Here is a 21,431-nt window from a genome sequence, read left to right as displayed (position 1 = left end):
GAATTGAAGTGCAGACTGTAAAAGGTATATTGCAAGGGTGTGCCATCTGCTCCGTTTGAAAATATAGTTTAGTACATTTGCATAAGCAAACATAATTTTGTGCTGTGTACACTTGGAGAACCACAGAGGATTTCAGAAACAGCCTTCCTTAGTTTTTACACTGATGTTTTTCTTTGAGCATAGAAATAGCTACTTCAGAGTAGTTTAAAATAAATGGAAAATTATTTTAAAAAAAGATATCATGCATTACAAGACATAATTCAATCCACATCCAAAGTGCTGAACTTCTTCACATACTGAAGTGAAGAACTTGGGAGCCAAGAAAGAACCAGGGATCTAAGTTCTGACAGCAGACCCTGGAGTTAGTGCCAGGATCTTGGAGTTACACGGTTATGATTTGGAAAGGTTATATACCATTTTGTTTCAAGGGTTGGCCTGGCCCAGAGTTCCAGCTGCTGTGGTTTAGGAAGATGCAATTATTGCAGAGTAGTTTGTTCCTTAACTTAGTGTTCAAAATAGGATTTTTTATTTTTAGCATCTTTCTGAAGTCTGAGGGTGTTCAGAAACAGGTACCTATTTCATCCAGCATAGCAACTCCCACTTTATCCTTCTGGCTGTCCTGGAGACTCCCTGGTGACATTGGTTAGAGGACAAAACTTCAATAATGGAAAAAGATAAATATTATCATGTTTTATATTTGTCTTACTTCCATTTACGCTTCACAGATACTGTTGCAAACAAGTGAACTCATGGCAAAGTCCACGGCAGACTGTAAATCCACACAGCACATTTGCACAGAGTGAAACATTTAAATGAAAAATACTAATCCTGGAGCAGTTATGTTAATGTGTCCAAGGGCGTGCTCGACGTACCCAGAGTCTGTCTCTTCATTTATGCTGCTTCAGGTGTTTAATACTCCTGGCAGAAATGCTGGAAGAAAACTCTGGGCCAAGGTTATTTGACAGATTGCTTTTGGCAATTAAGTCTTATTGACATTGGAGCGCAGAGACAGAGAAAGGCTGAAAGGGAATGATCCTCTGAGCTCCACTTGTTCTGTTGTCAGCCAGGAGCTGATGTCTCCTGGGACTGCAGAAAAGAGATTCTCTGAAACCTGTACTGTCTCAACTATTTTCCTTCCGGGTCTCAGCTTCCCCCATTGCCTCACCAGTGGGAAGATCAGCAGAGCTGGGTGCTGGTGGGGTATTCACTCACTGCCTCGATTGCTCCAGTCCATCTGGCTCAATCCTACCTCACCTAATTTTAGGGTCTGTATAAAAATGAAGCACCTCTTTGTCATGCAGCAGCCAGCATTAGCAGTTCAGTGCCTTTTGCACACGTATCCAGTGCTGAGGCCTTTCCTTGGAGCAGCAGTGAGCGTTTGCCTGCCGGATGTTCCCTGCCCACGGGCCTGGCCCTGTGCCTGGCAGGCCCATGAGCGCTGTCGCAACGCGGGCTGGTAATCCCAACAGGCTGCCAGGGAGCGCCTGGCGTGTGGGTGCAGCCCTGCTGTGACTCAAAGGCTTTGCTTAGCAAGAGCTTTTGGAAAGGAGTCCATGGTAAAGCCCTTGAAAACCTTTGCTTATAGCACAAGGTGTTGTTGCAACCTCCTGCCTTGCCCTTAAATTCACATCCCCACAGTCTTTAGATGATGTGTGATCTCTGTGGCAAATGCAGATTTAATTATCAGTCCAAAGATTCTTTCATGTCAACAAGAGCCTGGTTTATTTTGCTTAATGTTTGCAGCCATGTTGGTTCTGTTCAGCTGTGCAAATCTGGGGCTGGCTCCTTCTGCCTGTTCCCATCTAGAGAATGGAATTCAGTTATACTTTTTTTCCTTTCTTTTCTTCCCTCCCCCTATCTCCATGGTGGTGGTGGAACTGAAGTACAAATATTTGTCTTTCCTGGTCTAACACGTTTTTATGTAGAGCTGAGAGCTCTCTCTTTATTCAGCTGTCTTGTTGCCCTGTCCACCTTGAAACACAGGAGAAACTTCAAGGTCAGTCATATGAGAAACAAAACTATCGTGAGCCTGCTGGTGAATCGCCCCTGCACACAGCAGAGCCTTGGCACTGGGAAGGAATGTGAGGAGCAGAAGTCTCTGAAGCACTCCTGACCCTGCCTCAGCCCCACAGCACAAAAGGCAGCAGTGTTTATTGCTGACAAATATTTGTGCAGGGCCTGCCTTGTCCAAGGGAGCATTTGGTACACAAGTTTGTTTCCCAAGATGAGGGTTTCAGCTTCGACGCTGCCGATGAAGTCTAGCACTATAACACCAATAGACCCAGCCTCCTGCTGAGAGTGTACAAGGAAGGGGAAGGTGGAACTAGTTTTCTGTGGGGCTGGCAATGATCTCCTCCAAAATGAAGTTCCTCAGCAGTGCTGGCAATGCAGGACTGACAGCAGCCTGGTTGACCCTGTTTCTGTCCAGGCAAAACTTCCTCCTCATCTCAGCAGTGCTAAGTGAGTGGGGATGGATGCAGAGAAGGCTCATAGTCTTTGTGATGATTATAATTTTAAATTAAAACACTGGTTTTTCACTGGAGTTCCTCTTGTCTCCATATCAAGTTTTGTGTTGGAAGGGGGAGGTATGTGTGACGGGAGCAGTGGTTCTGTATCAGGGAAGGGTTCTTGAGTTAGAACTGCTTGTTTTTAAAATGAAACAACCTTTGGAAAGGTGTGGAGGGGGAAGCATGTTTGAAATAAATAAATCACTTCTTTTTCTTCACCTCCTACTTTTTTTCACTCTTGTAAAAATATTTTGCTGAAGGCAAATGCCAAATGACTTTCAAAGGGGAAGATGGGATTAGTAGCATTGACTCAATAGTGAATTCATTAAATCTGTAGCATGAGACTGTGTATGTTGTCTATATAAAGGCAAGAGAATCTAGGAGCAAAGCATGGATTACAAGTTTAAGGTAGGTCAAAGAGAAGAAGGCCTAAAAAATCATAAACATCCATTCATAGGTGTTATATTTTTATCCCTGTCCCTTCTGATGCTCCTGCTAGACAGTTCATCCTGCCAGGGAAAATGCCTTTCTCCAAGACACTAATTAAGATTCCTTCTAATCTGTAGCACGAAATTGGAGAGTGAGTGACAGGAGATGAAGAGAAGCCCTGGTTGCAGTTAAATGGTAATTCTTCCTGGACTTTCTCAAACTTCCTCATAATTGCACCTACATTTTTCTGGACTTATGCCCAAGCTTATTTCCAAGTCATCAACCATTAATTGGGAACTTCTTGTGCAGGTTTGGCCAGAAGGCAAATCCCACCTGTTTTGTTGCAGTGTTTGGCAGAAATAGCTGTTGTGTAAGAAAAATGCCCATCAACCAAAGCTGTTGGGAGCTTCTTAATCACCCTGTTTGTTTCCTGGACTTTATTAAAAGATATTGATGGGGTTACACTCAGTGTGATGCTCCAGATTGATCTGGGTATGTGCAAATGTAGTGGAGCAGAGGTATTCATTGCAAGTGAATTGCTGGTATATTGAGGTGAAATATAAATTACATTGGGATCTTAACGAACTGCTCTGTAAGTTTTGCTTCTGACTTTCTTATGTTCCTCTCTGTTTGAGGCACCCTGTTTGAATGTGGCCTGGGAAGAAGCTTTGCTTGTGTAGAGTGCAGAGAGGAAGGTTAGAGGGGGAAAAAAGTGGGATCCCATCTGTGAGTCCATACTTAGGCCACAGTTGGTCCTGCCTTGGTGCAGCTTGGTGTTGCCCCAAATATCAGACCAAAAAGAGCTCAGGCCACCTGAGTATGGACTTTTAGGGGAGCAGGGCAAAGAAGCTATAACCAGCTGTAACAGAGAGCAAATACAGAGCGCTAAGCACAGTAAGGATGTAGAGAAGTCATTATGGTAGTAATATGGCATATACCAGTTTTCTTGTGGGTAAATGCTTAGATTTAAAAGAGTATTGAGTCTTGAGACTCTTACTTCCCTCTCCTGATATTCCTATTTCCTACGCATATTATAAGATAATGGAATCAGCAGCAAAGCTGAATAAATGTTGTAGGTGGTGTATAATCAGCTTAGCTTTGTGGAGAGAGGGGAACCAAATGAGGGGTCTGGCAGCTGGATCACAGCAGAGGGAAGGGACTGCCTTCCACTTCACAGGCTTTTCTCTGACAGAGCATTATCACCAATGCTTTTATTTCCCTTCCCTTGTGCTTCTCTAGAATAGATGGGAAACTTTCTTTTCTTACTGAGAATGATCAATCACCATAACAGGTCTCCCAGAGAGGTTATGGAGTCTCCATCCATGTTCAGCTGGCTCTAGGTGATCCTGCTTGTGCCAGTTCTGGTAGCCCCAGTATAAGGAAGCTATGGACTTGCTGAAATGAGTCCAATGCAGAGCCACAAAGCTGATGAAGGCACTGGAATACCTCTCCCATCAGGAGAGGGCTGGGAGGGAGCTGTATTCATTTAATGTACACATACTCATGTACAGTTAAGAAAACCTGACTATCTGCAATGTATGCATAACTCATATCCTGGGTTATGGTCTGTATTTGTGCAGTCAGTGGAGAGGAGAATTTCCCAATCTCTGGCTTGTATTTATGGATAGTTGAGGATGCACGAGCCAGTAGTGATATTTGCTGTGAGTTTGATGTGAGCTCCCCATTGCATTGAGCTGATGTGCTGAGCCCTGGAGGGTTCACAGAGCCATGTCCAGCCTGAGGTAAGCAAGAATCACTTCACCTGTGGAGGTGGGCTTGCTTGGACTGTTTCATGGGCAAAAAGCTGCTGGACAGGCAGCTGAAATGTGTCCTTTCTGCAGTGATAGTTGTTTTCCCCTTGGGTGGAGAATTGTTCCATGTCCTTGCAGGAGACTGGCTTGACCATTTTGTCTTCATGCTCCTTAGATTTGTTTTCTTGTTCACTTCCAGTTGCTTCCTTCATGTCCTCACTCCCTGTCACAGCAAACACCAAGAAACAAGCAGGAGCTTGTTCAGCCCAGTCCCTGTGTGTCCAAGTCACACCAGTGTGTGCTGGCTTGGCTCCCTCGGGGCAGCTGCAGGGAGTGAGGAAGCCACTGAGTTATCTTCCAGTGCTGCTGTGGTGACACCCTTCATGTGTTCCTTGAGTGTTTTGCTTTGTGCTGCTGTTTTTCTTAGCTTTGTTTTAGTGCTTTATGGTGAAATATACTTGGAAACAAAATTGCATATATAGTTCTTGTGACTGGAAGGAAAAACTGGAAAGCAGACCAGAAGAGCTTTGCAAAGGTTTAGAAGCCAGAAGGCAATGAGAAAGGATTCTAATGTCTGCCCTCCTATTTCAAGGGAGTTTTAATGAAATTATTTGGTTTTTTTGTTGTTGAAGACCTAATTTTTTTAGGAATTGGTGTCTGTTGCCTCTGTATTATGGTAATAATGTCAGGAAAACTGCTGATTATGGCTTTCAGGAAGGTGTTTTGTTCTACTAGATTCAACTCTAATGTGAGTCAAGAATCACCAAACAAGAATAAATAGGAATTTTTCTTTTACTTGGAATTGCAGAGGTAAGTAATTTCTCTGAAACTGGTGTCCCCAGGGTAAGAATAAGTTGCTGTCTCTGATAACTCTCCTTCTTCTAGCTTCCTAATTCTGTATGCTCTTTTCAGAATGTGCTACCTCCTTGACCCTTTACTCTTCTTGGAGGGAATAAAATCAGAATATCTGTGGGAAGCATTTTACTGATCTAGTGAGAGTCCATTATAATCTTTCAGGATGTGGCAGGTTTAAAATGTGTATGTATTATCTACTTAATATGTTTTCATTATTTCAAGGCCTCTAGTTGAGATGGACTGTTTCTTATCATATGATGAGTTATGAACTCTTGTATTTTGTATTCTTCATCAGTGTCTACAGTTCTGGAGAGGGAGCTGAAGGGATGCTGTTTTCAAATGGAAATGGTGATATTTCTATGTGGTACAGACAAACTTCTTGCTTCTTAAATAGTGAACTGAGGGTGTGTTACACCACAGCTGTCCTACTTCTGCAACCACATGGTGGCCAATGATAATGTAAGGAGAAACTTCAATTGCTGGTGAAATGGGCTGCATTAAAACAGTTCTCACAAGCAGCCTTTCTTGTCCACTTGAGGGCAGTCAGCAGTATATTCCTGTTTTGTTTGGTGGGATTATGGTCATATTGCAATTGTTTACACAACAGCCCACTGCTAATTTGCCTTTTCATCCTTGGCTCTTGATGTCATCTTTGTGACTTTCCCAGTAATGTTGTTTGGGTTGGGCACATAAGAGTCCCGGCAAGAAAATTCTTAGTTGTAGCTTTGAGTCTTTGTCTTGTGTGTCCACATCTGCTTGCTTAATTTTTGTAAGGTAAGTTATGTAGATTGCTCCCGACAGAAGGTACTGAACTCTCTTATGTATTCTGCATTTGTCCACTGACCTGGGCACAGGGCTGTGATTCTGGACTGCAGCATCAGCAGAGAGGCACTTCTGTAAAGGGCTTCTGGATCTGAATAGTTAGTCTGGTGATAAACACTGCTGATCTCCCTGTGCATATTGTCAGCACCTAGGTCAGACTGAGGAAGGAAGAAAGGCTTTTCCCACCTAGATTTGGAGCTGCCTTGTTCTCCACCTTCAGTTTATGCTCTGTTTCCCCACAGGTGGATGCAGTGCGGGTGTACGTGAACAGCAGCTCCGAGAACCTCCAGTACCCCGTCCTGTTTGTGGTCCGCCAGCAGAAGGGAGTGCTCTCCTGGCAGGTGCCACTGATCTTCCGAGGCCTGTAAGTACTGGAGGCTCTTCTTTGTGGCACTCTCCTCTCTCTGCACACTCCTCTACCAGCTGTGTTCATCAGCAGCCTCCCTCAATGCTGCTTCTTGTAACTTGCGCACACTGCAGGGCTTGGTTGGTCCTTGCTCGCTGCCCGCTGGGTGTAGGGAGAGCAGGATTTCATAGGTCACCTCTCACTTGCAGCCTGCTCTTGGCTCTTAGCTTCTCAGATATGTGCACAGAGCACCAGGAAGCTTGTCTGCAGGGATCTGCCCGTGGCACCAGTCACTGAGTCCACCACACATCCTTGCTGTCATTCCACAGTAGCCTGCCATGTGTGCAGGTGGTTCCTGGGCTCTGGTTTGGGACAGGGATTGAACAGGCTCTTGAAAGAGCACTGTAGCTTCTGTGTAACAGTGTATTTCTGGAAAAAGAGCTTCTGTTTCTCACCTCAGGAACATTTATTCTAGGGAGTGGTTGTTTTGGGGCTGCTTCATTATGAAAGCAGTACTGCTTTGTATCTTCATTAACCCCAGGGCTTGGTGGGCTGCAAATAGAGAATTTTCAGGCGCCTTAGTCCATTTCAGAGGTGAAGCTTCATCCTGTGACTGAATCCTGGTGCCAGCAGCAGATATCCTGCAGTGTTTTGCCTGATGCAGGTGATGGGTACAGCAGTGGCTGCCAGTGCTCTCTTTGCCTCCACTAAATGGCAGATGTTAGAAATCCACAGCTGTCGTGGGCATCCCCGAGGGAAGTGAAATGTTGAGGATGACCAGTCCCTTGGGCAGATTGCAAGAGGCAGCAGAGGTGGAGTTTGAATGCTGAATAAAAGAGTGAATGCTCCTGGCCTTTTAGATGAGAATTTAACTTATGCAAACAGAGGCAAAATGATGCCATTCTTAATAGTGCTGAAAAACTTCTTAACTGCTCTCTCTCTCTCTCTCTCTCATACCCAACTTTCTCTTCCCTCCTTTCCCTGGCTGTTGTAGCTATCAGAGGACCTACAATTACCAAGAAGTGAGTCGGACCCTGTGTCCCTCTGAGCCAACACCTGAAACAAGACCCTCTGAGCAGATCATATTTGTGGATGTGGCTTCCATGGCACCGTTCAATATTGCGTATGAGCTGCTTGTCACCAGGCTGGAGAACTTCCAACTTGAGTAAGCTGGGATGTGAGAATACAAATGCAATTTCTTCATGTACCACTTGAACATCACTTAAGGGACTTGGTCCATCTGCCTACTCTTCCCTTATTTTTCCTTCCTAGGGGGAAAAAATAAATTTCTTTTGTTTAATCTGGGGGTACTTTGGGTGTGTTCCATCTCTAAAGTTTTAGACTTCAACATTCTGGCATTTGTTTTCTAGGACCAACAAAGCCTTTAACTTCACTGCCAGCCCTTCCCAGCCCCAGGTAAGGAGAAATCCTGTGTAGGTTGCTTGTATGTCTTACCACATCCAAGTGTTTGATGTCATCTTTTATCTTTCTATATGAAGTTCAGAGTTATATACTAATACAGAACAGAATCTAGAAAATATGAAAGCTAAAACTTAAAGCATCAGTATGTCTGTTAGTTCAGAAGGAAGCATGTATGAGCAGCCCCTCCAGCTGAGCAGCTTTGCTTAGAGCCCTGCAGATACAAATCCCCTCTTGAATGAAAATGCTGTTGGCAGTAACTGTAGAGCTATAGGAACTTGTAGAGCTTGGAGGGTGTGTGATTTACCCAGGCTTCTGGGACTCTGTTGTTGTTGTTGCTTTCACTGTAAATAACACCATTTAATTTTAGGTTTTGTATTACCAGGCATCCTAGCTAATCCTTTTTGCTGACAAATGTCTTAATCTGGTTTGCAGATTCATGCAGTGTTTTATACTATAAAAGCATAGGGAATGATGGTGACTCTTTGTAAGCACTCATTACTTAGGATTTTGTGACTTGAATATAGAATGTTTAGGATATGAAATTAACTTTGTGACTGTGGTCTGATTTTTTGGCACAATTAATAATATGAGATTTATGACTTTAAATTAATAACCAGATGTGAGGAGTAGAAGACTGCTTCTTAAATGGTATAATGCTGAGGTTTTTGTAAATCAAAGTACTAAGCAGTCTATAGGGAGAAGGAAAAAAAGGTGATTTAAAACCTAGATGGGTGCTGTAAAAAACCATAACAACTGAAGGAGATGGTGTCTGGAGCCCAGCTTGTGCCTGAGGGCAGAAGCAGAAATTGGATATGCTTGTATAGGTGAGAAGTGTTGGCTGGATGTGTTTTTAACACTTGCAGTGTGTGCAGCAGGGATCTGCTGGCCTCAATGCCCTTGTGTTAATTCTGTACCTTGGTGCAAGCGAGGCTTAGAGGAAATTATAGAAGAGCCCTTATGAACTAAAAAATGTGATCCTTATGCCCCTAAAACTTTCCAAGGGGAAAAAGTGCCCCTGGGAAGCCAAGGAGCTCAGTCTGCCTGTGTCCTTGCTTGGTGCAGACAAAACTTGCTCTGCTGAGGAAACTGGCTTGGTGAGTTTGCCCTTTGTAGAGACTTGTGGTTGGAACCAGCACTCCTGCAGCAGGGAAGGGACCCTGTTTGGGGAGGGGTGCTGGGAGTAAATGCTTTAGTAGAAATGGGCAGCTTGGAAAAGGCTCGGGTGATTTCCTACTTGTCCCTGCCCTCCCACTTCGTGGCTGTAATTCCTGGGATTGGCATGGGGGAAGAGAAACAGGAAACAGCTGGCCCTTCCTCAGCACTAAAATTTATGTGCCATAAAGGGAGCTCTACAGTTGGGAAAGTCTCAGGTGATGGTTTTGGAGCAGAGTTGGTGGTTGTGGTAGCTCCCAGTGTGGCAGCAGTGGCTGCCTGGTGACCATATGGAAGGGAGGGAGGTGGCTGGGGGCACTCCTCAGCCTGTGTCCCTCTGAGGGGGTGTGAGGTGCCCATCAGCCCCTCGGGGTAGCTGTGCCTTGGAGCCTGAGCTCTCAGGGTCTGGCCTCCAAGTGGGATAATGGGAGCCCTTGCAAGAAACATCCTGCTGGGGCAGGCACAGGAGCCACACTTCTCCTGCAGTGCATCAAACTTTTTACTGAACAAATATACAAATAATGATATTGCCTGGGACATCTTTTGCCCAGCTCTGAAAAAAACAGCTTTTTCTAACCCCACAAACTGTCCTGTGGGCCTGCTCAATGAAGGAGATGCCATTCCTTCCCCCCACCCAGGAAAAGTAGGAATATTGCCAGATACTAGTGTCTCACAAATTTTTTTAGAGTTACAGCTGAATTATTTTCAAAGCTGAAGTGCAAAGAGAAACCCCCATTATGCTTTGCCATCAAAGCAAACAAGCAACCCCAAATCCCTTAACTAATATCAATCATTTATTTATGAAACTCTTTGACAGAGTTTCAGCCATTTGATGTAATACTGTTCATGGTCTGTCTTTGAGGCAACCCATTTGAGAAAGCCCATGATGTTTTCCATATATGAAAGTACAGCCAGCAGTATGGAAACATCTGGAAATTGCTCATATCAATGTAAAATGGAATGGAGTGTAAAATGAAGTCACTTCACCAGGTGGGAAAGAGGGGAAGGGATCAATGCTGTATTTTGCACATTGAGGATGTTTGTGTCTAGCATACTGTGCAAGAGGGACAGTTGCCTGTGTATATTTAATCTGCTCTTCTGTGGTGTAAGGCCTTAATATTTAAAATCTGGTTTTTTTTTTTATGAAAGCCATCCACATCCAACCCCAAAGCCCACCTAGGGCTTGTTGAGGTAGCTTGGGATGGTGTTGAAGATACTGCCAAGGGTGATTTCTGGACCATGTCTCTTGTACTCTGCTTTCTCCACAGTATTTTCTGTACAAATTTCCTCAGGATGTCGATTCAGTCATTATCAATGTGGTGTCTGATGCAGCCTACCCATGCTCAGTTGTCTCTGTGCAGGATATTGTGGTAAGTCAGAGCAGAGGAGGGTGAGGAGCTGCCTGCTGGAGCTGTGTCCAGCTCTGAGAGGTCTGGGCCCTGCAGAGGGAAAAGCCCAAGGCAGGGCTTTGCTCTGGTGGTGGTGGTGAAGGGAGCCCCTGAAAGAGGAATGAAAATTCTGTGGGAAGGAGGCCAAGACAGAGATGCTGAGTTCAAGCAGCTCATACAGAGACTTTTGTTGTAAATAGGTGAACAAGCTGTTCCTTTCTAGCCTATCCATAGGGAACACATTCCACAGAGGGACTTCATGTCTCCCTTGTGAGGTTCCCTGCTGCCCTGAGATATGGCTCTGTCTCTCCATGGAGGGTGTTGGGTGGAATGTTGGTGCCTCAGGGAGGGAACAGTGTTGTTCCTTTGACTCTCCCCTGGTTCAAGGCAGCTTGGGGAACTTCTGATTTTCAGACACACAATATCTTTCTGCCTTGAGTTTTGCTCCTTTCTGTATATTTCACCCCTTTTCCTGGGGTGTTCCTGTCATGGAGGTTGGCTGTTGCTTGCAGCTGGGAAATAGCCCCATACTTCTTCTCCTTTCCCACCTCCCTGAATAATGCAGGGGGCTGCAGTATGGGAGCAGACAGAGATGCAAGAGGTTCTATTCCCTTGGATACCCCAGCTAGGGCTGTTTTGTGCTGTATTTTCCAGCTGGCTTCCTTAGAAAATAGTTTGGATGTTGTCCCTGGTTTAACCCTTAGCTGTCTGTTTTAGTGCCCAGTGTATGACCTGGACCATAACGTGGAGTTCAATGGTGTTTATCAGTCTATGACAAAGCAGGCAGCCATAACTGTGCAGGTGAGATGCTGATTTGTGTCCCAGTGTTTTCTGCTGCCTGTGTAGCGATTAAAACCTGATCTCTGGCCTGTTGGAGGGGAGAGGCTTTGTGTCTCATGGATTTTCTGTCTTCCTCCATCCTTCTGTGTAGAGAAAAGATTTCCCAGGTGAGCAGTTCTTCGTTGTGTTCGTCATCAAGCCAGAGGATTACGCCTGTGGGGGTTCTGTGCCTTCTTCAATTCATGGTGAGTTTTTCTGGCAGGTGGATTTGATTGCTGCATCTGAGTGATGGAGCAGTCTTTTAGGACCTTCCTGTGGGATGCCACCAGGTGATTGTGTAGGTCTGTCTTACCCAGGTAGTTGTGAGGAAGAGTGGAGTGTCAATTTGATATTGTTGGGCAGGTTAAAAGTCCTGATAAATGCAGGAGGTGGCTGGCTAGTGCAGTGCCTGGCATGCTGGAGTTATGTGCTTTTCAGCAGCACCACTGGGGCCTTGGGAGACACTGGAGTCATCCAGGCAATGCTGCTTACAGCCTTTTGTTTGGTTCTCACCTCTGCTCCCTGCTGCTGTATTATCCTCCTGGCTCCATGGAGTCTCAGTTCCTGCAGAAAGCATCTTCTCCAACTGCTATCTTGGGATCTGTGACAGCTCTGAAATTGGCAATTCTGGGAGAATAATTTTACAAAAGACTTGTTCTAGTGTCTTTTCCAGACAGAAAACACTCTGTCCACTTGCTGGGCAGTGGTAAAAGCAAAGTCTCCACCACTCATGCAGTGGTTGTAACTGGAGTGGGAACATTCCTATTCTTAAAGCCTCAAAAATTCCTCCCTGTAGAAGAAGCAAGGCTGCAACCAGCAGATATATTGGGCTCCCTCAACAGCTTTTTGCTACTCCCCTGCCACCTTTCTGCCCCAGTTTTCCCACAAAAAAAGAAGTGTGCCCTTTGGAGTGTCATTCTCTCATCCTAATGCTGTTAGCAGAGCTGTGCTGGCCAGGTGTGCTAAGCCCTGCAGAAACAGAGCAAGTTCCTGTAGTGGCATTCTGCACAGAAATGTTTTACTCACAGAGATTTGGCCTAAGGCAAAAATGGACTCCCACTGCCTGTAATAAGAGAACCTCTCCTTTGGGGATTAAATAAATAGGAGTTGAGATGCCTTTGGGATTCAGACATCCAGAATTAAGCAATATATGGAAGGCTCAAGCAGGGATTTCTTGTCTGAAAAAAGTTTGTGAACGGGGAGGAAGGGGGAAAGATTTGGGAAGAGCTGTATATTGATAGATCAGAGAACATTTTTAAGCAAAACCACCTACACATTTTAGTGAAAAGCCAGACCCTGTCGGTTTTGCAAGTTCAGAGAACCAAGATCAGTGCTAGAAATCATTAATGTTGATTGTTTTTATATTTTCTGTGCACTGTGCATCTCACAGGGAATGTCAATCGTACCTGGAACCTGCAGAGGACAAAGAACCTTCAAGTGACAATTGTGCCCTCCATTAAAAGTCAGTGTCTTTGGGCAGAGCAATGCAACTTTGCAGGGGAACTTGGCACTTCTGAATACAGGGGTGTGACTGGGCCAGCAGCCTCTGATGGAATGGTGCAGACAGCTCCAACTAAGGAGACAAAACCACCTGGAGCCTGCTCCCTTCCAGGAAGGGCTGTGTGGCACACCAGCTAGCTCTGGGGGTGAAGAAAATGGGGACAGATCATGTTGAACAGGTTCTGTCAAGGCCTTTTGAAGAAAGCAAATGGGTTTGGAAGGGCTGTTTGGGGCTGGGCATTTTTACAAGGTGGTATTGGGAAGAGTGGTGACCCTGAGAGGTGCTGTTGCTGCCCTGTGAGCTGACTGATCCCTTCTCTTTCCTCAGAGTCTGTTTATGTGCAGGCCATGTTCTTCAGCTTCCTGGGTTTCCTCTCCTTTTACCTGGGCTCAGTGGTTGTTGCTTTTGTGCACTACATTAGGTGAGTCAAGGGGTTATAAAAGAACAGCCTTTCTGTTTCTTGTCATCAGGGGCACCACACCCTGCAGAAGATTTGGGATGAGTGGGGTGGCAAGCATCTAAGCAGAGCAGCTGAAGAAGTCCATGACTGCTCAGTGGGCTCCTGCTGATCATCAGCCAGAAAATACTTCTTCCTCTGCTATGGGGACCATAGGAAGGATGATAATCTGAGGGTCTGCCCTCCCAGTCTTGTAGTGCCCCAACCCTGTGTTTTCTTATGTAAGGACACTGGGCAGCAGGTGGGAATTGTGAAGGGACCAGTCTGGGATATGGAGTGTGAGAGCATGCTGCACTGAGAACTGCAGTAAGTGCAGTGACACAAATTGGGCCTTGGAGTCCCAAGAATGCTGGGACTCCATGGAAGGAGTAAGGAGTAAGGAAGGAAAATGCTATTTCCTTCCTTACCTGCCTCCCCTGCCCCAGACTTTGGTGTCTGGGCTTGTGTTGAGAAGAGTATCGGCATGGGCATGGCTTAACTTCATGACACATCAATGAAAATACATTTCATTGGAACAACTCAATGAAATTACTTAAGTGTGTGCTCTTATTTGCTGATATTTTTCTGTGTTGTGGCAGTATGTTGGCAGGGGGTTTTTGTTGGTTTGTTTGTTTTTTACCATCTTCTTTCTGCTTGATATCTGCATTGACAGAGGTGATATGGGCTTCTTGAACATTGTGCTAATGAGTGCCTCTAAACCCTGCTGCCACTTCAGGAGATTCATACATGCTTGTTCCACTGAGCAGGGAAGATGGGTTTGGAAAGATGGTATGAAGGTCTCTCCCAACATACTGAGCAGTGTAGGATGGGATAAGTCATGGAAATGGTTGTCCTGCCTCTGGTGGATAGCTGAGGGGGTGAAAAAGCCCTCTGTTGCTTTGGAAGTTAGAGAGACAAACAGCAAGCAGTCATGGCTGAGTTGTGTCCAGTCCAAGCAGTATTCTTCTTTTTTGTTGTTATGTGCGTTTGTTTCTTTTGTGCTTATTTTTGTTGGTTTTGTTTGTTTTTTTAGAGCTTGTGCCGTATTTACCTGTTGGTGTCCTAGATAATCCTGTCATGGCTGGCAGGTGCTGAGGTTTGTTGGCTGTCTCATGAGTGCTGTCTGTTGCTTTGCAGGGTTCAGAGGAAGGCTTCAGCTGGGAGATTGAGCCCTGAGCATGGTAAGGTCTCTTCTCTGTCGTGTGACAGCTTTGAGTGAGCAGCACAGGCCCCAGGCCAGGCACAGGACAGGCTGTCAGTGCAGTACCTTCTGTCCTGGAGCTGTCTTCCCTGGTAGCTCACACAGTCTCTGGTGCTGAGGAAGGATGTTAGAGCTCCCTCTCTGCCCTCACAAGAGTCCTTTGAAGCCAGCTGCCCTGAACCTGGTCCTGACTCCTGCCCCTAGGAGCTGCCTTTAAAGGGGTAGAGGAGGCCCAAGCCTTGCCTGGACCTGGCTACAGGCAAATGTTCCTGATGCCAGGTCTGCTGATTTTTAAGCAAGGCACTTTTGAGTATGTCAGCTCTTATGCTTCAAGAATTCTTCTACCTGGTTTAAGCATGCAGTCTTTTAATTGAATTTAAATGTTTAATTGTTTTTCACTGGACATTGCAGGCAGCCAGCTGAATGAATGACTAACAGAGTTAGGTAGTTGTGTTTATGATATTTGTGTTGGCATTGGATTCAGTTTACTTTGTGCTGCACCCACATTTCCACAAGCTGCAGCCTTCTGCCTTATAAAAACAGGGCTGCATCTAAGAAGCTGCCAGTGAAAGATGGAAGTTTTTGTCATGTGGATGGGGGCACTGGGATCTTCTTGCTTTCTGGTGAGGCATGGGATCTTTTCATTTTGATTAAATATTTAGTGCCTGCAAAGTAGTTCAAAGCATTGGTGCTGAGGTCATTTGTACCTCTCTCCTAGAGGAAGGGAGAACATAGTCTTGGCAGCATTGAGAGGTTCTTGATGTTATTCCTTTTTTGATGTGAGCATTTTCAGTCTCTCTGGTCTGCTGCATCCCATCAGATAAGCAGGGTAGTATAACTGAGCTGTGTTTAAAGGGTCAGCAGTGGAACTTCACTCTGACTGGCATTAATTGGCTTAATATTTGTGCTGAGGACCTGGGGACATTTGAATTCTTAGACTTGTTTTGTCAGCCACTAAGATCCACATGTATCCCTGTATTTGGAATACATGTGAAAGGGTTTGTTTTTTTTTTTTTCACAGCATGTACAGGGAACTGTAAAAGTGTCCATAAATATGATCTAATTTTATATCATTTGGGATGGATCCTGCTGTAGAACAAGAGCAGGTCTTAGGGCACTGGAGCAATGGGAAAGGCCTGTGTGTTGGGAAGTGAGTAAGATGAAAAGACCTGTCCAAGGCTGTGGAAGAGCTCCAGGGTGCTGACAAGGAGTCACTGTCTAAGACAAGGAGACACAGTCTCAGCCAGGTGAGACCAGAAGTCCCAGGGAGTGCTGCTGGTGCTGCAGCTGAGGTTTAATGTGCTGAAGCCAACTTAGAAGCTGCCTTCTAAACTGCCCTGCTGAGAGGTGGAAGTTAAATTCTGGTGTTTGGAAAGTTCCCAAAGAGCTGCCGGGCACAGATGCTGGACTTAGTAGGCACCTGGAGAGTAGAGAACTGGGTTGCTGGGCCTGGAGGACTGCTGAACAGCATCCCTGTGGAGGGAGAGAGGAGCACAGTTCTTCATAGTTTACAGCTTTCCTCCCAGAGGCACCTGCTGCTTCTGTGACCTGTCCTCTCCCTTGTAATGCACTGCCACTTTCACATACCTGGCACTGAATGTGCAGCCATGTCCTTTCCTCTGGGGGGGAATCATGTCCTACCCACACGCTGTTTCTTCATCTATTGTCTCTTCAGGGTGTGTCTGACTGATGCTTATAAAATGGTAATTAGCAGCTTCCCTGTCTTCCAGATCAGTGGACACACTGGCTTTCTCTGTTTTTTTTTTTTTTTTTTAATCCCCTTCCCACCCTTTGGAATTTCTTTCCCTCCCAAGTACCCCTGGATCTTGCCTTCTTCATTACCCCCTATTCCTTTTCCCCACCAAGGGACTGGATGGAAGTGCTCAGCAATGTGTCTTTGCCATTGGTCTTGGAATGTCCTGCCACTCCATGTGCCTCCTTGCTCTTGTTATCCATCTTATATCTGGGGCCTCTGTGGTTCCCTTTTTTTCTTTTTTAATCCCATGGCACACCTTCCCTTCCACATCCTCACTGTTTGGTGGAGGCAATAGCTGGAGGAACCACGCCTGGTGTGGTACATTTACTTTGCTGACTCACTCTCCCAGTGGGAAGTGGGATGGAAATTAGTGGGTGAGCTGGGTCCAAAGTAGCTGTTAGAGTCAGGGCAGAGTGCTTTTTCTCCTTGGCTTGCCTGCTTTGTCCAGATTGAAATCTTTGGTAACTTGGGAGAGAAGGTTGACAGGTCACTTGAGAGAATAAAGCCTGGTCTAAAATTAGGAGGGAGTATCCTCGTGGAACAGGACTGACAGGCCTAGGAATTGTGCTAGTACCTTGCTGATGTGAACATAGGGAAATGCTTTTGCCCTCTTCCCAGTGATCTGGATTTCCAAATCAGGAAAAGCTTCCATGAGAGAGGGAGATTGGATTTGAGGTGATGAGTAGAAGCTGCATCTTGCTCATGCCTCAACCTACAACAACATCCTGCCAATCTCAGCCCAGGGCTCAAGGGCTGTCACCTGGGGGCTGCAGTGTGCCAGAGCCCTCCCTCTGGTGCTCAGTCCATGTTCCCCTTCTGAAGCTCCTCTGAGCTGTTTGTTTTCTCTTACAGAGGGGTTGGGGCAGGAGCCTAAAGGAGCCAAAATTTGAGACCAAGTCTTAGCCCCCAGCCCAACAAGCACAGCAGACATGCAAAAAAAAAAAAAAAAAAGCAGTAATTGTGAATTGAAATATCAAATATCATTGCTGAATGATATTTGACCTGGATTCAGTCAGGGATAAGTTTTAGATCTCTCTAAGTTTGTGGCTGATGAAAATGGTATAAAAACCTATGCCAGGTGTTACAGAAATGCCCAGATTTTCCAGTTGGAAAGAGCACTCTGTGCCTGTCACTTTGAGACCAGTCAAGTACTGGGAAGCCAGGCCATTGCCAGGCTGCAGTAAGGCTTTAAATACTGTGCCATGTTCTGCATTGCTGTGCTGCTGACTGACCACATGAGATTGTTGCAGGGATGAAGCTTTAAAGCAACTTCTTAACCTGTCTCACTGTTTGTCACTACTGGAAACCGTGGTCCTGTTCCTGCTGCCTTGCTTCCCTCCCTTTTGTGACTGACCTCTTGGTGAAGGGATTATTCAGCTGGCTTTGTTTCCTGCCATGTAGGTCAGCTGCTGAGCTCCACCATTGGGAGCAAAAAGAGGGAATGTGGAGGCAGGAGAGCACTCCTCCTTGCTTCATATATGTGGGCAGGAGGCAGGATGTTCCTAGCCCTCAAAGGCTTGCCCTTCTTGTCATCAGCACGAGATCATTACCACTTTTTGCATAAAGCATTTTTTTCTTTCTCCTTGACTGGCTAAAATTATGTAGCAGCTGTCCTGCCAAAGTCTGTGACTCTTCCAGAGATAGCTGAAGGCAGCAGGATTTGAAGAGATTTGAAGAGTTGCATGAGATGAGGAAAGAGAAGAACTAGAAATTCAGAAGGCTGTTAAGAACATCATGAGACTTGCTCTAAAATTTACCAAGTCTTGCATCCCACAGTGTGATCTGTGCAGGGTGCTGGAGGGGGCTCCTGCTGCCAGTCTCACTGGCACCCTGTGTGGGGAGGCTGAAGGGAATGGGTTTCCTTCACACTGCAAAACGAGGGTTTCCCTTTTGCACAGTATGCTCTAGAGGGAGGCTGCCATCTGTTTAGAGAAATGTTCATTTTCCCAAGCCCCTCCAACTCTTCAGGATGTTTGTGTTCTCCTCAGAGATGTTTTGATGCACTGACATGAAGCTAACAGTCCCTCCTGGGTCTGTTTCATTGCAGGATCTGGGATGATGACTTCTTCACACCCCATCTCAGCCAGCACTCCTGAGGGAAGCAGCTACGGTGCTATTGGTACAGTATATTCCAGAATTGGGGCACAGGGAGGCTTCTCCCTGGGGTGGAGGAAGGCACTTTTAGGGTCATTTAACATCAGAGGAGAATAAAGCTGCAAGCTACTTTAGGAGCATCTGGCAACTATTGAAAAACAAAACAAAACCCAAACAACCAAATTGCAGTTAGTGAGGTTCAGGTTGCACTTTAGGGAAAAGCATCTGCATAATAAAAGTGGCAAATCTGAAAGAGGTGCCCTAAGAGACTGTCATTGGAAATGTCTTAGGCAAAGCTACAGTCACCTGAGAGCTGCGGGTGACAATGCTGTTTCAGACAGGACATTTACTAGTGACTGAAAACGGTCCCTCTCAAGCAAGCTTCTAGGAGGCTGTTATTAGCTCACAGCCTGCCTTTAAACCAAAGCATGCTTGTCCCTGGGAGGCTGAAGGGTTGTGTGCCATAAAGCAAGACACAATCAGAGTTTCTTGCCCCCAGGGGTTTCACTAGGGAAGAAATAATGTCTTACTGCCAACAGGTGAATCATGCCCTAGAGGCAGAGGAGAAAGAACCTTCCTGAGGGCTTAATGGCCGCTTTACCCCTCCTTCCCCTTTTTCCAAAGAAATCTTTTAAAAGCATTTGGGAAGTGAGGAAGAAAGCTGTGTTCTGCCCATGTCGATGTGGGCAATGAGCTGGGAGTTGCCCAGCCTGTGGGAAGTGCAGGCAGGTCCTGCTAACCTTTATGTGACCCCGTACCAGGGATGCAATGGGAATAAAGCTGGTACCCTGCTTGCTTTGAAAATTTGACTTTCTTCTTTGTCTTCTGTTCTACAGTATTTTTAGAAAAGCTTAGATATATATAAAGCTTACATAAAATCTGAAGGTTAACTAGGTGAGTGTGGTTTTGACCCTTAACAGTCTGCTTCTTTCTCTAGAGGTATTTGTCTTGTCTCAGATTGCCAGATTTCAGAGCCTGGGCTACTAGAGAGTCAAAAATGTTAAGAGATGAAAAGTAATAGAATAAAGGCAGAGTAAAAACTAAAATGCTGCAGAGAGGGGAAGATAATAGTTCTTCAGACTGCTCTTAGCTGAGCACCTAAAACTGCTGGAAGGTTTGGGATCATGTGTGGCAATGTTCTCACTCGGAGTTCACCCAATGTGGAATTTTTCTTCAGTCAGGGTCACCAAAGGTGGTGGTGTTCACAGGGGTCCCAGGATGAGGGAAGAGATGAGAATCTGACTCCATGTTTCAGAAGGCTGATTTATTTTTTTATGATATATTATATTAAAAGAAAATGATATGTTAAAACTATACTAAAAGAATAGAAGAAAGGATTTCATCAGAAGGCTTGAAAGGAAAGGAAAGGAATGGAATGATAATAAAATCTTGTGACTGACCAGAGAGTCTGAGACAGCTGGACTGTGATTGGCCATTAATTAAAAACAACCACATGAGACCAATCAAAGATCCACCTGTTGCATTCCACAGCAGTAGATAATTATTGTTTACATTTTGTTTCTGAGGCCCCTCAGCTTCTCAGGAGAAAAGATCCCAATGAAAGGATTTTACATCAAATATGTCTATGATGATCATGGAAAAAAATTTTCCCTGAACTGACCCTATCAACTTGTCAAAGCATCAAGGCATGTGGGCCAGCTGGAGTTTTGCCGTGCACAGAGGGATTTAGCCCTGACCCTGTGTGTCTCCTTGTCCCTGCTGTGGCCCAGACGAGTCCAGCTCCAGCGGTGCCCGGCAGCTGTCCTCCCCGGAGCGCAGGGCCCCGGCCGGCTCGGACACCGACAGCTCCGTGGAGGAGGAGAGCGACTTCGACACCATGCCGGAGATTGAGAGTGACAAGAACATCATCCGCACTAAGGTACGGCCGGTGCGCGCCCCCGGGCGCCTCTGGGCCGTGACCAGGACTGGTCACGTCAGTGAAATCTCAAAAATCCTGTTCCCTTTCAGGGTGGATTTCATCCAGTACAGCTGAGTGTGCTTCTTAGTCTTTTTTCAGTCACTGGAAGTTTTCCCACTGTGATAAGTGTGCTGGTGAATTGAGTGCTTTAATATGGAAAATCAAAATGTATTGGGGACTATTGAGAAAGGAGGAAAATGCCCAGAGAAGTTCAAGGAGATGTGAAGATAGGGAGAAAATAATCTGCAACAGTAGGTGGCTATTTAGTACAAGTAGTGTGATTACAGTGGATGTACAGAGGGGCTTTAAGCCAGCAGCTCTCAAACTGCCTCCTTTTGTCATCCTGCACTGCTCTGTGTGGTTGGAGCCATTCCTGGAAGTCAGAGAATTTTGCAGAACTCCCCCCCATAGAATCAAGGGACACAGTGAGTTCACTGTGTAAAACCAGTTCAAATATCACCAAGCTGCAAATATGTCAAGATCTCCTACTGGCATCTGTAATCTACTTTGGTTCTTTTGTGTTTTCTTCCCTCTTTCCCCACCTGATAATGTTTTAGGTGTTCCTCTATCTCTCAGATTTGTCCAGGAAAGACCGAAGAATTGTCAGCAAAAAATACAAAATCTATTTCTGGTAAGGAGAAAGCAAACTGGTAAGACCCAAACTCTGGATCCAGAGTCTCTGGTTGTGGAGTCTGTCCACATGCCTTTCTTCTGAACCACTTCTGAACTACCCTGTTGCCCATTCTGACCCTGTTCTAATCAGTAACTGTAGATCCCACATACCTCAAGTAAAGATATTTGTGGACCAGTGCACACATGATCCTGGCAGTGGATTCTGTTTTGCATCATTTGCCTTTAAGCATGGTAACAACCAGTGCACTGAAACATAATGGGAATGGAGAGAAACTGGCACTCAAACCCACGAGCTTGTGGCCAGCATCCTGGCTTTTCCTGTGCCTCTGGTTTGCCTCCTGTGTGCTCCTCTGCTTCAGGGGCTCACAATGAGATGGTAACCCCAGAGCAGAGAGGTGTGC

At 45.6% G+C, this 21,431-nt stretch overlaps 1 protein-coding gene across 1 annotated transcript in view; it reads left to right on the top strand.

The window, feature by feature from the left end:
* The window catches only part of SIDT1 (SID1 transmembrane family member 1), a 39,855-nt gene that overhangs the window by 7,079 nt on the left and 11,345 nt on the right, over nucleotides 1-21,431 (top strand). Inside the window, exons 2-13 of the mRNA XM_058045378.1 lie at nucleotides 6,607-6,728; nucleotides 7,705-7,875; nucleotides 8,081-8,126; nucleotides 10,553-10,654; nucleotides 11,390-11,473; nucleotides 11,604-11,697; nucleotides 12,882-12,953; nucleotides 13,320-13,413; nucleotides 14,566-14,609; nucleotides 18,433-18,504; nucleotides 20,210-20,358; nucleotides 20,955-21,028. Of these exons, the coding sequence (XP_057901361.1) occupies nucleotides 6,607-6,728; nucleotides 7,705-7,875; nucleotides 8,081-8,126; nucleotides 10,553-10,654; nucleotides 11,390-11,473; nucleotides 11,604-11,697; nucleotides 12,882-12,953; nucleotides 13,320-13,413; nucleotides 14,566-14,609; nucleotides 18,433-18,504; nucleotides 20,210-20,358; nucleotides 20,955-21,028 (1,124 nt within the window). The remainder of the gene's footprint in view (nucleotides 1-6,606; nucleotides 6,729-7,704; nucleotides 7,876-8,080; nucleotides 8,127-10,552; nucleotides 10,655-11,389; nucleotides 11,474-11,603; nucleotides 11,698-12,881; nucleotides 12,954-13,319; nucleotides 13,414-14,565; nucleotides 14,610-18,432; nucleotides 18,505-20,209; nucleotides 20,359-20,954; nucleotides 21,029-21,431) is intronic.

The sequence above is a fragment of the Melospiza georgiana genome, chromosome 2 (assembly GCF_028018845.1).
Source record: "Melospiza georgiana isolate bMelGeo1 chromosome 2, bMelGeo1.pri, whole genome shotgun sequence".
Lineage (NCBI taxonomy): Eukaryota > Metazoa > Chordata > Aves > Passeriformes > Passerellidae > Melospiza > Melospiza georgiana.
Note: the sequence above shows the minus strand (reverse complement) of the source record. Positions and strands in the feature narration are given on the sequence as shown.